Source organism: Nannospalax galili, unplaced genomic scaffold, assembly GCF_000622305.1.
Source record: "Nannospalax galili isolate Female #2095 unplaced genomic scaffold, S.galili_v1.0 scaffold191, whole genome shotgun sequence".
NCBI classification, from domain to species: domain Eukaryota; kingdom Metazoa; phylum Chordata; class Mammalia; order Rodentia; family Spalacidae; genus Nannospalax; species Nannospalax galili.
The window spans coordinates 4,586,613-4,603,113 of NW_008331484.1; the positions used below are offsets into that span (position 1 = coordinate 4,586,613).

Below are 16,501 nucleotides of genomic sequence, written 5' to 3' on the forward strand. Positions count from 1 at the left end.
GGTTGTATTTCTCTTTGTGAAGCTAACTGTGTCATTAAGAGGTCAGTCCTTTACAAGCAAGCCCCTGGCCTCATTGCTACTGTACCACAACCAAGCTCATGGGCCCAGGCAGACATCTCATTATATTTACCGGTGTTACTTCTAAGTATTGTTACTGCTTTTGTAATTTTAAAACTGGTGGTTTCATCACTGGCTCCAAGGTTAGCTGTGTCTCTTCCCAGTAAACTGCTTTCTCCTTCCTTGGCAGCCTCATCCTGCCTCTTACATCAGGCTGACATCCTCACCCTAGATTCCTTCTCTTCTTGCCTCTTCACAGACTTTAATATTATTTATTCTCTCCTATATCGTTGCTGTCATCTTCTCATTTCCTTGATTGTATAACTTGCTTTCGTATCTAGTACCTGTCTTTGAAAACTACAAACTACCAATAATACCCACTTTAACTCACCTTTGCTAGTGTACTTCTCCCCACTACATCACATTTCTGAGGAAGGTAATTGATACTTATTTTTTCCACTTGCTCATTCCCATTGTCTGTTCAATACTTTCTAATCAGACTTTCTTCTGCATACCCTGCTGCTGGAAGTTTCTTATCAAGGTCATCATCTCTATCTAATGAAAGAAAGTGGGCCAGTCTCACCTTACCTCCTAGCACCATCTTAGTATGTGCTGAAGTCAGCAACGCCCTCTTTTAAAACCTTTTTTTCTTGAGGTTCCTGCAGGACTGCATGAACATGTTCCATTCTGTCCTGTGTTGTGTCACTGTGCCCCCTTCCCCCAACCTTTTTGTAACTTTTACTTTGTTCTCTTACTGTCTGCATATTCTAGCTTTCAGAAAGATCTCACTGACCCATGCCTCTGTATATTGCTAACTCCCTGTTCAGACTTTTCACAGAGTTCGGAATATGACTAGTAATCTGTTTACTAGACGTCTCTACTTGTTTGCTTAAGTCTACAAAACAGAACCATTAATTCTTCCCTCCCATTTCCACCAGCTCTGCAGTTTCCAAAGCCCGCCCTAGTAAATAAATAACTACCATTCACCCACTTAGGCACACACATTAGCTGTGATTTTCAGTTAAACCCACCTGCTTCAAACATTCCAGTAAACCGCCCCCACTCAAGTACTTGGGCCAGAATTTTTAAGAAGTCTAGATATCATTCTTCATTCTTTTGTTTCCCTTTCATCCCTCATCCAATCATTTCTCTCTCCTTGTCTGATCTCCTTCCAAGGTACCTGGCAGATCCAGTTATTCCCCTCTTCCTCCGCTTCTAAAACCGATTCAAGCACTTTTGTCTCTTACTTGGTACATACAACAGCCTCTCAGCTGGTCTCATCTCTCTGGAACTCCTCACACAGCAGCTTAAATACACTTTTTTTTTCTTTTTTAAAAAATTTTATTTATTATTTTTATTTTATGTGTATGCATGTATTGCCTGCATGTATGTGAGTGCACCCATGTTGTGCAATACTGCGGAGGTCAGAAGAGGGTGTCAGATTCCGTGGAACTGGAGTTATGGACAGTTGTTAGCTGCCATGTAGGCACTGGGATTCGAACCCAGGTCTTCTGCAGGAACAGGCAGTGTTCTTAATCGCTGAGCCATCTCTCCAGTCCCAAATACACTTTCTAAAATGCACATTAGTTACCACTTTCTTTAAAAACCTTGTGGTTTCCATCATACTTAATGTGAATATTAATCCTCCCTTCATAGCCCCTAGGATCTTGCCTCTGGCCCATTTTTTTCATTGACCATGTTTCTTTTGATCACTGGACTCCAGCCACAGTGGTTTGCTTTTCTGGCTTCTGAATCTTATAGCCTTTTTGGTCTCTGACCTTTCATTTGTGCTGCTGCAAATGCTTTGATCTTGTCTTCTCATGGTAGATTCCTCATTCAGACCCCACTAAGAGAATTCTAGTGGCCTTTAAAAAATTGTCTTCTGGGTTCTTACATGTATCTTTAAATCTTTTAATTTTCTCTTTGTAGTATCCACTTGTTGAATGTAGAACTGGCTCCCTGGGACATAGAATAGTGTCTAGAAGTAGTAGATAATCAATAAATGTCATATCTTGGGGAACACTGTTACAGAACTCTTAGCTTTCCTAGCCCATTTGCTCCACTCTTAAATTATCTACTAAAAGTACTTTCTTTAAGTAAAGCTCTATGCATGTTTTCCAGTGATTTAAATTCTGTACACTCAGTCACTCTAAAGCACAAAAATAAATCAGCTTGTGTGAATTATAATCTAAAGTGTAACAAACTAATATATGTTGAGTAAAATGTATATTTTCACTTAAGTAGCCAAACATCACTAAGATTTGTTTCTTTTTATTAGGTTTAAGTGGAAACCCTGCAGATTTAGAAAGAAGAGAAGCAGCCTTTGGAAAGAATTTTATACCTCCTAAGAAGCCAAAAACCTTTCTTCAATTAGTATGGGAAGCATTACAAGATGTCACTTTAATTATATTAGAAATTGCAGCCATAGTATCATTGGGCCTTTCTTTCTATCAACCTCCAGAAGGGGATAATGCACGTAAGTACATAGGAAAAAAAGGCTTTTCTGTGTGATGCTAGGTCAGCTTGTTTGTTTGTTTTAATATGTGATAATAATAGCCAGCAAAGATCCATTGACAGCCGTGTGATCAGGCATTTTTCTGCGCACTTCAAAATGCATTATTTCAAATGGTTGTCAATAACTCTGAGTTTCAGTGTTGCCTACATCATAATGGTGAGACCCAGTTTACTCTTCTACATGTGCATATTGTATGGATAGTTGTACATACAAGTTCTATACGTATATGACACGGTCTGTGAATCACAAGTTTTACATTTTTTAGCATACTCTTGTAAATTATCTGTAGTGTTTAAATTTTTATTTCTATTGCAGATATTATGAAGTCAAAATTCTATTCTGTTCCCAAATTGATTTCATTTTAATAATCTTAAGATGTTTTGTTTTGTACAGTATTGGGGTAATTTCTTCATTGTTACATAAATGTTTACACATAGGTTTAATATACCTTATCCTGAAATGCTTGGAGCCAGGATGTTGAATTACATGTCCTTTTGGACTATGGAATATTGGCAAAATTTGTATTCATAATGAGATTGTTGGGAAACAGACCTGTCTAAATACCAAATGTATTTCTGCACAGCACATAGTTTCCTGGTTGGAGTTTTCCCCTTGTAGCATCATGTCTGTGCTCAGATAGTTTCAGATATTTGAGTGCTTTGGATTTTTGAATTAAGGATATTTAGTCTGTAGGGAGCATCATGACTAGTGGAGAAATATGTTAAAGACTAGGTACATGTACTTTAACATGTAAATGGTTTGACTGTGCCCTACACTTCCTATGTTATCTACAGTTAAAACTGAGTTGGGGCTGGAGAGATTGCTTATCTGTTAAGAGTACTGGCTGCTCTTGCAAAGGACCTGGGTTCGATTCCCAGCATCTACATGGTGGCTAAAAACCATCCTAATTCCAGTTCCAGGGGATCCTGTGCCCTCTTCTGACCTCCACAGACACTGCACGACACGGGTGCACTTATATGCAGGCAAACACTCATATACTTAAAATAAAAAGAATAATAAAAAAGAAAGCTGAGTTAGCAAAATTTCTTAATTTTGTTTGGCATGAAAATATAGCCCATACCATCAATAAATCTGTAATCACTAGTATCTACGTGTCAGTGATTCTCAAACTTTTCGGTCACAGGGTGCCTTTATACTTGAGTTTTCAGGATTCCAAAGAGCTTTTGTTTCTGTGAATTAAGGTGTAGATATTTCCTGTATGCTGAATTAAAGTGGAGGAACTTCAAATATTAATTAACTTGATCATAGTAATCACATCACAGTGTATTTGTATCAAAATGTTACACAGGGACTAGGTCAATAAAGTGCTTGCTGCCCAAGCATGAGGACCTGAGTTTGGATCTCAAGCCTTCAAGTGAAAAGTCAGGTACACTCCCAGGATCCCAGCACTGGGAAGGTGGAGATAAGTGGGTCTTTCGAGCTCATTGGCCAGCCAGCCTAGCTGAATCAATGAGCTCCAGGTGCATTGAGAGACGCTATCTCAAAAATAAGATGGAGAGTGATTGAGGAAGACACCCAGTATTGACCTGGCTTACACATGTGCTTACACAAGGTATTATATTTACCTTGCAGTTTGAGGGACTTAAGTGGTCTTCCCCACATGCTGCATCTTTGAATGCTTTTGCTTTGTTGGAACAGTTATGCCACTTCTCATCTCTCCCTGGAATTCTCTTCCCTTAAGTTTATATGCTGGTCCCCTGTGAGCATTAAATTCTTTTCCCAAATGTCATGGATATCTCCTGGAGCAGCTTCCTTGGCTTATTCAACCTTAGTTAACATGTTGTCCTTTATTTTATAACATACCACCATGTTTTATTTTCTTTGTGGACTTACAGATACTTACAGGTACTTACCTGAATTCTCTGTGTGTCATCCTTACCTATCAATTTGTGTCTGGGGTCCATGCAGAGGAGGAGGAGCTTGTATGTCTTATTCACATCTGTATCTCCAGCTCCTAAAATAGTGTCTGCCACTCAGTACGTGCTCATATGATTGAATAAATCAGTAGCATTTCCTTTAACTTTTCATGTTATGAAAGCCAAGCCATGACCACAATGTGGAGTGCATGTAACACTTTACTTGTCTGCCATCTGCAATAAGAGCATTAGTTACTGGTTGAGTGTGAAGAATGTTCAGTGCTGCTTTGCAGGTGTTCTTGTGCTTCATGATGATCCAAGAGTAGGTGGTAGTAGCCTTACATAGTGGATGAAGCCAGGTGTCAATCATAAGTACAGGTATAGAGTGCTCTATTGCATTTTATTTTATTATATATCACAGTTACTGAGTTGAATTTTTTTCCACAAATTGAAAGTTAGTGGAAGAAAATAGCTATTTGCATCTTTTCAACTCACTTTGTCTCTGTGTCACACAGGTAGTTCTTGTAATATTTCAGACTCTGTTATATTTATAATGGGCATCTATCATCAGTGGTCTTTGTTGCTGTTGTAACTGTATTAGGATACCACAAGCTACACCTATAGAAGACTGCAGGTTTAACCAGAAAACGTTGAGTGTCATCTGACTACACCAATGGGCCATTCTCATATCTTTTTCTCTAATCAGGCTCCTGTATTGTCTAATACAGTAATATTAAAACTAGGCCAGTTAAGCATCCTATAATAGCCCCCAAGAGTTAACATGAAAGGAAAGAGTAGCACAACTTTAACTTGAAATCAAAACCTAGAAATGATTAAGCTTAACAAAGCAGGCACATCAAAGCCAAGACAGGCTTAAAGCTAGGTTTCTTTGTGCCACACAGCCAGGTTGTAAGTGCAAAGGAAAAGTTAAGTGAAACTAAGAAGTCTTAATTACTCCAGTGAGTACACATAATAACCAAGTGAAACAGCTTTAGTGCTGATCCAGAGAAAGTTTTAGTGGTCTGCATAGAAGATGAAACCAGCCACAGCATTCCTGTAAGCCAAAGTCTTAATTCACAGTGTGGCCCCAACTCTTCAATTCTGTGAAGGCTGAGAGAAGGAAGGGAGCTGCAGAAGAAAACATTGACACTACCTGAGATCTGGTCATGGGGTTTGAGGAGAGAGCCCTTCTCAATACATGTGAAGCTCCAGTGCTAGTGTAGAAGCTGAAGCACATTATCTAGAAGATATATCTGAGATAGTTGATGAAGGTGGCTGAACAGTTTTTATCAGAGTGGATAAAGCAGCCTTATATTGAAAGAAAATACCATCTAGGACTTGGATAGTTTGAAAGGAGAAATCCAAGGACAGGCTCATTCATATTAAGAATTCAGGTAGTTAAGCCAGTGCTCATTTTGCCATTCCCCAGAAATTAAATGGCAAATCTACTCTGCCTGTGCTCTATAAATGGAATAACAAAGCTTGGGTTTCAGTATATTGGCATAACATGGTTTACTTAAGTCTTTTAAGGCCACTGTTGAGACTTACTATTCAGATTATACTTTCTTTTTTTTTTTTTTTCAAAATATTACTTCTCATTGACAATGCACCTAATTCCCCAATGGCTCAAGTGAAGATGTACAGTGAAATTAACTCTTCACATCTGCTAACAAAAAATCCATTTTAGTCCATGGATCAAGGAAGTAATTTTGACCTTCAGATCTTGAAATACATTTCATAAGGATATTGGTACCATAGATAATTTGTTACAGGAAAAGTACATTGGAAACCTTATGCAAGAATTCACCAGTTTAGATTCCATTAAGAAATTCATGATTCCTGGAGGAAAGTATCAGTAGTAACAGGGGTATGGAAGAAGTTGATTCTACCTCTCATGGATGACTTCACTACTTCAGTAGAGGAAGTAACTAGATGTAGTGGAACTAGCATCCTGAAGATGTATCTGAGTTACTGCAGTCTCGTGGCAAAACTTGAATGATTGAGAAGTTGCTAATTACAGATGCACAAAGAAAATGGTATCTTGAGGTGAAATTCACTTCTAACAATATAGTGGACATCTTTGAGTTGACAGTAAAATGATTTAGAATATTATGAATACTTGTTTAATAAAGTAGCTATGAAGAATGAGAAGATTGATTTCAACTTGTAAAGAGATTATCTTGTAGGTAATATGCTACCAAATAGCATCAACTGCTACAGAGAACTCTTGCAAAAGGAAGAACCATCTGATTTGGCAAACTTCATCCTTGTCTCACTGAAGGAAGTTGCTACTTCTGCCTCTCCCTTCAGCACCCACTTCCCTGATCAGTCAGTGGCCATTAGCATCACAGCAACACTCCACCAGCATCAAAAACTTAGTACTTGCTGAGGACTTAGGTGATCAGTGACAGTTTTTAGTAATAAAATATTTTAATTATGTTGTGTGCATTTTTAGACTGAATGGTATTTCATACTTTATAGACTATAGTTGCAGACTTAACCAGTAGGCACTTGAAAACTGAAAGTTTGTGTGAGTTGGAATATTTGCTTTGCTGTGGCTGCCCAGAACGAAAGCCTAGGTGCCTCAAAAGTATGCCTGTAACTTGACTTCAGGCTGAAATGTCTCTTCCAGCATGCTTGCTCTTAGTTGACAAATAAGGTTCTTACCTTTGTGGAAGGACTGAGTTCAGTGTTGCTCCAGGCTCTGAATAAAATTGATGAAGTAAAAAATGAAAGTATGGTTTGAATGTTGTCATTTACTCAGTTTGTTAAATCAGCATTTTCTTTTTTTCTAGTTTGTGGAGAAGTTTCTGTTGGGGAAGAAGAAGGTGAAGGTGAGACTGGGTGGATTGAAGGAGCTGCCATCCTCTTGTCCGTGGTGTGTGTGGTATTAGTGACAGCTTTCAATGACTGGAGTAAGGAGAAGCAGTTCCGAGGTTTGCAAAGTCGAATTGAGCAGGAACAGAAGTTCACCGTCATCAGAGGTGGTCAGGTCATTCAGATACCTGTAGCTGACATTACTGTTGGTGATATTGCCCAAGTGAAATATGGTAAGCAAAGCAAAGCACACACCTAACTATTTAAGCTCTGCTAAGCTGGTTCACAATGTAGCATGTCTCTGCCTTCTGTTTCAGGTGATCTCCTTCCAGCTGATGGCATTCTGATTCAAGGCAATGACTTGAAAATTGATGAAAGTTCATTGACTGGTGAATCTGATCATGTTAAGAAGTCTTTAGATAAGGATCCCTTGCTTCTATCAGGTATGGATTTCTGAACGTTGAACTTTTTCTTCCCCACATGTATGGACTATTGCCATCATTTTTTTTCACTAAAAGTCCGAGTAAAGAGGAATTAACATTTTATGCTAGATTACCCTTATAATCTTTAAAGACTTATTTTTGTAAATTGGCAGATATTGAAGATCTTTGAGTCCAGAGCTATTTTACAAATGTGAGGATAGAATCCAAAAAGTGAAGAGATTTGAAAGTCACTATTAATATAAAAGTCAAATATAAGCCAAATGATATCCATTGAGCTATTTTTCTGTGTTATCAGGTTTGTTCCTAAGGCCTGTTGAAGTATATATTATAAGATGATTATAGATTTGAAGCAAATAGATGAATTCTATGATGATATACAAAAGTCAGGGTTTTGTTTTTTTTAAAAAAAAAAAAAAAACCTGTTGCTACCATAAAGTTTACCTCATCAACTACCTCACTGATCTGAATCGGTCTGAGATGTAAAAAGTTAAATGAGTAGTTGACAGTAGGAATAGGGGTAACATTCACATGTACTAGTCAGGAATGATTTGTGCACGTTTACATGTTCTAGGAATAGAGAGGAAGGCTTTGCATAGGTGAGGGTACTGCTGGCAAGGGAAAGGTGGGTGCCTATTTAGGAAGCACGTGTCAGAGCTTTGGTAATATGAACTAAGGTTATTTGGAAATGAAATTGAAAGGACTATGCCCCCCCAAAAAATTTACAAGCTGCCTTCCAAATCACTAAGTGAAGAGAAATCAGAAAGCTACAGATTATTTCCAAAGCATGCTGATTCTCTAAATTTGAATTTCTGAGACTACCCCTTAGTTTTATAGTTTTCTTTATAGCGTATGTGAAATTGTTGATCAGAACTGTATTTGTTACATGGTATTTTGTACTGGAGTTTGGGAAAAGCCGAATGTTGCCTGTTCATCCTCAGTTATTAGCAAATATTCATGGAATGCTGGTATTTTATAAATTGTCCAAAGATTCCTGCTGATGCAACTATTCAATAACTTAGAAACTATATTTTTCAGTGTTTGTGGGCTTTATTTCTTACTAATTGAGCATGATTTCATAGCAACCTCAAACTTACAGGGGTTAAGTTATAGTCAAAACTTCAGACTAGAACCTAAGAGTAACCATTACCTTTTTAAAATTTACAACTGTATGATGAAAAGGTTTGTTGCAAAAATATTTTAAGCAGTAATCGAGTAATTATGGACTCATTTATAAATAGGGTAGATTCAATTATAATGGGCATGTCTTGTCAAAAAATAATTTGAGATTTGTATGCTGTCAGTATCCTGGGCCACTTAAAATGTTCATCTTTTGTTTAAGTATTTGTATTGATGTGCTTCTAATTCATACCAAATGTGTGCTTATTTTACTTTTTTGCCATGTTTCTAAGAAAGTAAAATTAATGTTAACTAAATAAAACCCATAGTGCTTCCAAAGGGGAGAGAAGGTATCACAATCATAATCTTACCATTACGAACTCACTGGGCCATGTTATTTGGCAAATGGAGAAAGCCCTGTGTTGCCTTTTGCTATATATACTTTATGGACTTTTATGTACATCTAGTTTATTTACATAGTGCTTAGCTGTTCAGGTTGGTTTCCTTTAACTGAACTTTGGACCTTCTAACAGATGACTGGTAAGCTTTATGTAGACTTGGGTTTCTAACACACTAAGTATACCAACAAAACTATAAATTTTCCATGTTTAAGAAAAGACTGAAATAATTTTCTGTAGTCTCTTATCTCGGTGCGGGTGGGAAAGTTTTTCTGCATTTATTTCCCTATTCCAAAAATGTACTGAAAATATGATATGCATTTATTTTTAAATTCACTCTCATGATGCCATCTCTCAGTGCTGTTCTTTGCTTCTTAAATTTAGATTTTTTTAAAGCACTATTAAGTTAGTGGTAGGATATGACTTGAACAGATATTGTTTACTTTGCTTGAGCACAGCAACTGCTGACATTTAATCACTCTTGGAGTAAGGGAAACAGAATATAAATTTGAAGTTTATAGAAAGCCAGAATTATTAACAGAAATTGTCTTTTGTGTGTACTTAATAAATAATATCTTGAATTTCATTTTTTCCCTTGTATTTCCACCTGCAAAGAACCAGTAATTTGTAAAATATTCAGAATGTGGGCTTTTAAAAGCAAGAAAAAATGAAAGTCCTCCAAAGTGTCCATATTGGATAAGTTACCCAGTAATTAGTAGCCAAAATATGAATCCTTAGGTCTTGGTAAAGTACATAAACTTTATGATCTTATTTAGCAAATCACCTTTGAACATTGACTTGGTATGTAAGATGTGGTATTGATGCAGACTCCTGACCCCCAGAAGGTTGTGAAGTGAGAGATAAAATACAAATAAATGACAACTGTGAATGTGTAATCTAAAAAAGAAAAAGTTAAGTTTTTAAGACTGCTTATAATTCACAGAAAGAGTACAGTATGGAAACTCTTGAGATGTGTCTGTAAAAAGTTGGAGAATTGTAAGCAAATTTATTATAAATATCCTTTGTCTTCTGATAGAGCTGAATAGAACCTATGCCTTGTACTTATAGTTGTAGACAAGTTTGTAGAAAATAATAGTGTCTGCCAACTTGTAAGATTGCTGTGAGAGACATGGTCTGAATTCAGTGTTCCTACCTGTGCTCTCTAGCTTTCTGTGTTGGGGTTGAGTCATGGACAAAGACATTTATTTAGAAGTGTGATTAGTCAGAAATCATTGAGCCGTAAGAGTCTTATTAAATCACAAAGTAGAAATATTAAAACAGCTCAGAATAAACTAGGAAGGCAGAGAAATTATTAGGGAACTATTGCAGTAATCTAGGCTGAGATGGATGAAGGCTTAGAGGTTGTGGGGTTGGGTGTGGGATATGTGACATTCATGCTGTGGAATTCTTTGGTTATAAGCACATTTCTGTATAAATAGTATATTTCTCACAGAGCTATTTCCTCATACTTTATGTGTGATAGCTAATAATAATGGCTACACAGGATACCCACAATTTCTAATGTTAACACGTTATGTTTATAGGCTTGTTTGAGAAGTATAATTTTTTTCTTACTGAATTTTTGAGATTTTCATACAATATAGTTTGATGGTATTTAGATCCCTTTCCCTATCTGCACTTCCCTCTACTGTCCCTGACCAATTTAATGTACTCTCTAATACATATATGGCCTATAGTGTCTGATTAGTATTCCTAAATGTCCTTCAGTGTGAGTCCATTCACTGGGTCCGCCAAGAGTCCCATCCCTATAAGACACTGTCTCACTTCTTCCCAGTAGCCATCAATTGCCAAACGTTCCTTAGGCTGGATTGGGATTTCTGTTGTACTTTATGAAGTATGGGTACTGTAATCCCTGTTTCTCATAAGGAATTGAGATGTTCTAGTTTTCCCACTATCACATGGTGATTAAAATAAGCTTGAATTCACACATGACTGATTTCAATGAAAGCCTTAGCATAAGAATTTTAAAATTCATTTAATATCTTAACTCAGTTTGCTTTATGAAATGTTGAGTTTATTAAAGACAATATGAAGTTTGAAATTGGATGGTTGGAGGGTAATCTGTCAGAAATTTTACAGAGTTCTGCTGTTGTAGGTACTCATGTAATGGAAGGTTCTGGAAGAATGGTAGTTACAGCTGTAGGTGTGAATTCTCAAACTGGAATTATTTTTACCTTACTTGGAGCTGGAAGTGAAGAAGAAGAAAAAAAAGATGAGAAGAAAAAAGAAAAGAAAAGTAAGTCTAGTGACTTGCTGTAAGAATTGGTGTTTGGAATTATAGCAACTAGATCTTAAAAACTGGTAGAGAAATAGGCTTCTTTCCTGAGGCTCTGATAGGAAAATTTCTACAAAATGTTAGTTACTTAATAGACTTTCGAGTAACAGAATTAAAGGAGAGAAATACTTTGTTTTAGTAGTCCACTAAGGGCCGTCATCAGTATATCAGTCCCTGTAACCCTGGGTGGAGACGGATTCAGCATACACTTCAGTACTTTGCATTTGGGTTTTATTCTAATTTATTCTCTAGTTTAAGAATTTCCTGTCGTTTGAGCAGCAAAGTGAACTCTTACTTTGTATTTGCTTCTTTGTTTTTTGTTTGTTTGTTTGTTGAGACAAGGTCTCCCTGTAGCCCCAGCTGATCTAAAACTTACTATGTATGGTAGGCTGGCCTTGATTTCACAAATAAACATCTGCCTCTACTTCCTGAGAGCTAGGATTAAAGGCATGTACCACCACACTGGACTCCTTTTTTTTTTTTTTTTTTTTTTTTTTACTTCATAAGGCCAGGCGTGGTGGCACACACCTTTAATCCCAGCATTCAGGAGGCAGAGGCAAGTGGATCTCTATGAGTTCAAGACCAGCCTGTTCTATATAATGAATTCCAGGCCAGCTGCAGTTACAGGGAGACTCTCTCTCTCTCTCTCTCTCTCTCTCTCTCTCTCACACACACACAGTTTTCTTTGTCAGCTGTATTTGCATTATTCTCTCATTTAATCATTGAGTCTTTTTCAAGTTTTCTCTCTTCACATGTTCCATTCTATACCTGCACGGTTAGAGTTTTGAACACACTAGGCCTTTCCTTTTAGATTTCCCGTTTTCCTTATATTCAGCCCATTCTTATATATTAAGATCTTTTATTTTCACTATTTCTGCTATTCCTCTGAGTAACCTGATAGCATATAGTTTATCTACAAAGAACTTAGAAAACTGTCCTACACAGGGATACTTCTAGAATGTCTGGGTTGGGGCATGTCCCTTTTAGAAGGCCCTCCTGTACCGTTTCCTGGGTGCACCATCCTTTCACTTAAAGGCACCCCTTAAGAGTTTTTCCCTTTTGCCTTAACAACAGTTTACTATTGTGTAACCACTTGATTAGTTTAATTTTCTTTAAGACAGTAAGCCCATTTTTGCCTTCTCACATACACATTTTAAGATTTTCTGAAATAAATGCTTCCTGGAATTTTGGTTTACCGTAACTATAGCAGTGGTTTCTATTTTGTGTTGGAAATGGGTGGCTTATGATGGGTGTGGAACCCAAGGTCTGTGCTATACTACCGAGTAATACCTCAGATATACTGCAGACGTTCTTACTTGCTTAGACTGGTTTTAAGGCAGGGTTTTATACTCTGGTTCAGGATGGCTTGAATTCACAAGATGGCCCAGACTGACCTTGAAGCAGTCCTTCTGCCTCAAAGTACTGGTATTATAGGCATTACCTTTTCATATGAAATCCTTGTTTGTAGCAAAATGTATTTGAAAATTTCATTGGGTTAAAGGTGTAGCTCAGTGCTATAGTACTTACTGGCATTGACCTGGCCCTGAGTTCATTTCCTAACACTGAAAGAGAGAATGGTGAGCCCTGTGCTATAGATTTCTCTAATTCTCCAGGCAGCCCTTATGGGTCTTCACAGGTTCCTTGGAAGGTAGTAGTAATGATAGCAATGCTTTGCATGCTCCATCTCTTCCACCTTCATTCTCACTATTAAGAAATATGAACCAGGACTGGAGAGATGACTCAGCAGTTAAGGGCACTGACTGCTCTTGGAGAGGACCTGGGTTCGGTTCCCAGCACTCATATGGCAGTCTAACAACTGTCTCCCTAACTCCAGTTTCAGGAGATCCAACATCCTCTTCTGGCTTCCATGGGCATTGCACAGCATGGGTGCACTTACATACATGGAGGCAAAACACTCATACCCATAAAATTAAAATAATAAAACTTTAAAAAGAAAGAAATGTAAACCTCGTGGGGGTTGTTAACCTTGTTCGGGTCAGTGCAGTAGTAAGTGCCTGATCAAACCCTCTTCACCCTTCTCTGTCCTAATGTAAAGGAATTGAAAAGCATTGAATTCCATTTTTTAAAAAAGTTTCCATGACTTTACACTTACTGACCCCACTAAACCTTTTTTTAGAAGCACCGCCCCAAGTCTTACATAACTGTTTTTATTAATCCAGCATGGAGTAGCCTTAGGAATTAACATCTAATTCAGTGTCTACCCTTTTATTTTTCTGCATTTCATTTCGTGCTCTTCCTTTTATGTTCTCTGGCCTATTTGGGTAACTACTCAAACAGCCCCAGGTAATGTCTCCATTCCCTGACTCTTTTTGCTTGCTAGTCTGGAATGGTTTTCTGGTTTTCAAACTTGAGCTCATTGACAGTAGGTAGGTGTTCTCTTACTATCGCTTCATCTGTCCTGGGCTTCTGTTCTTTCCTCGCCACATTTGCTCCATGTTTCCAGGTAGAAGATGGTCTCCTTGATAGAGAAGTTGGAAGAAAGACTGAATGGTTCTCCCTGCTCCAAACACTAGACTCATCCCCTCCTTGATTATTGCTTCAGACATCTCATCTTTCTGTGTTCTTTGAATCAGTGAATTAGAAATTACTTTAACCGATAGGCATTGTAGTTATTAATGTGCTTGTTTCTACTACCTTGCCTCCCTGTCTTTAATAAACTCTTTGCATTCTCACTCCCACTAGCATTCTCCCGTATGCCTCTTGTCTCCCTACAGCATCTCCTCCCTCCCTCTTTATCCTGTGTTTTTCTGCTTTCTCGGGTTATGCTTGTATTTAGCTTGAAAATCTCTTGTGCCATATTTGGCCTCCCTTTAACTTATGGAAGAATGAAGTCTTAGGCAGAAATTAAACAAGCGGATCTGCCCTAAATTATTTTGGAGTATTACCCCATGGTTAGACCTGTGAAGTGATTGATTGACACAGCAGGTCCTTGCAAACCAGTGTTTTCTAATTTGTATACACAAACCCCATTGTGTAACAATTCTCTTATAGAAATGTGAACTACCTCTGCATAATTTAACATGACCGTATTCATTTCTTTTGGAAAGCTTTAATTCCCATTTTGTTCCTACAGATAAGAAACAAGATGGAGCTATTGAGAATCGCAACAAAGGTAAATTCAGGAAGATAAAAAGTACAGTTAGCTTGTTTTCATTATCTCCAAAAATAGATCTATTGTGTACTATATTTATCCAAAATTAGGATACATGTGACAGAGAACATCAACAGTGTTTTAACTTAAGACTATCCCCTCTTGCCAGTGCTGTAGTCATACTATCTCTATGACCTTAAGAGGAATTTAATTATGATTTCTGGTAGTAAGCTTATATAGATAACTTTCTACTTAGGCATTTCAAGTGTTCTAGCATACTTGAAATGTTATTGTATAGTTGGTAGCAAAAAATGCATAAGAAAGTGTATAGTTTAATTGCATTTAAAAGTCTGTAAGCATACACATCAATTATAATGTTCTACATTGTGATCATAAATTACATGAGAGGAATTTGTGGTCTTTGGATATTCTGATGCCTAATATATCATACAAGGAAAGAAATGGTTTAGTATTTAGTTCTTAGTTTAAAGACTGTGTATGCCTCATCCCTATCACTTAACATTCTCAAATCTGGAATCATTACATAAGCTAATATCACTATTGTCTTATTCACTCTCACATATATATGCAGCTGAATGTTTATAACGTTTCTACCCTTTTTCTATAACAAAATTTTTTTTAATGATTTGACAGGCTAATCATGATAAATGCCTTTAAAATGCAACAAAATTGTATTTTCTCTGAAATATAGCAAAAGCCCAGGATGGTGCAGCCATGGAAATGCAGCCTTTAAAGAGTGAAGAAGGTGGAGATGGTGATGAAAAAGACAAAAAGAAAGCAAATTTGCCAAAAAAGGAAAAATCTGTTTTACAAGGGAAACTTACAAAGCTGGCTGTTCAGATTGGCAAAGCGGGTATGGCAGGCGAAAGAGATTGGAGTTTGTTTTAAATGCATAGACTGCTTAAAAATTGTCTTTTGGCACAGTGAAGGCTGGAAGTTACTGTTTTGCAAGTGTAAAGAATGCTAAAATACATTTTTATTCTTATCCACAATGTAGCAAGCCCTTTGAGATACTGCAGGCACTCAAAATATCATCGAGGCCTAGGGACCATTACTGTCTTTCTGTCAGCTAGGTAAGAATTGGTCAGGACAGGTTAGAATTCACTAAATTTGCCAATTTAGATGGCCATGAAATCACCTCTAAATTTCTCTGAATTTCTACACTCAGTAAAGAGACTTGTAGGGAAGTTATTTAGGACAGATTATCCAGTTATAAAATGAAATTTCTTATTTCACATTTTGCTCATCCTTTTATTGGCTGTCTGTGAAAAAAAAATGTGATTTTTTTTTTTTTTAAGCATTATAGCTTAGTTCAACTGAAAATACTGATAATTGTGAAGTTGAGTTACTAAATAGTACCTTTATGGGAAAGTGCCTGTGAGACCTAGGATTCACTTCATTGGAAAACAAGGAGCACTCATGGATAAGAGAACATACCCCCAGATTCCCACCTTTTTGAAAGACCACTGGCTAAATCAGTATTCATTATGAGAACCACATAGACTGCATCCTTATACTGCTGCTAGGAGGATGGTGAGAGCACTACAGTCTGCTTCTGTCCTTAGCCAGCTTATTCTCTAATATCAGATGTATATAATGTATTAATTACTAAATCATAACACCAACTCACTAGCAGAGGAAATGGTGAGCTTCAGGTGGTAATGGAATTTAGTAGCTGTTGGGCTGGACTACTAGACCCAGATCTGTGGACTTGCTTTATTTTTAAGTACTTATTTAATAATACAGAAGAGTAAATGTTTTGTAATCTGTAGTTAGCATTTATTTTTCTGGGTCAGTGAATCAGTAAAGATAATCAAGAAATAGTTCAGATAGTTAACATCAGATAGTA

At 37.2% G+C, this 16,501-nt stretch overlaps 1 protein-coding gene across 6 annotated transcripts in view; it reads left to right on the plus strand.

Annotated features, from left to right (window-relative positions):
* The window catches only part of Atp2b1 (ATPase plasma membrane Ca2+ transporting 1), a 116,410-nt gene that overhangs the window by 67,493 nt on the left and 32,416 nt on the right, over positions 1-16,501 (plus strand). For all 6 annotated transcript variants that reach the window (XM_029559130.1, XM_029559112.1, XM_029559129.1 and 3 more), the window contains 6 exons: positions 2,336-2,533; positions 7,245-7,499; positions 7,584-7,709; positions 11,340-11,480; positions 14,614-14,652; positions 15,344-15,505. In XM_029559130.1, coding sequence (XP_029414990.1) covers positions 2,336-2,533; positions 7,245-7,499; positions 7,584-7,709; positions 11,340-11,480; positions 14,614-14,652; positions 15,344-15,505 — 921 coding nt within the window. The remainder of the gene's footprint in view (positions 1-2,335; positions 2,534-7,244; positions 7,500-7,583; positions 7,710-11,339; positions 11,481-14,613; positions 14,653-15,343; positions 15,506-16,501) is intronic.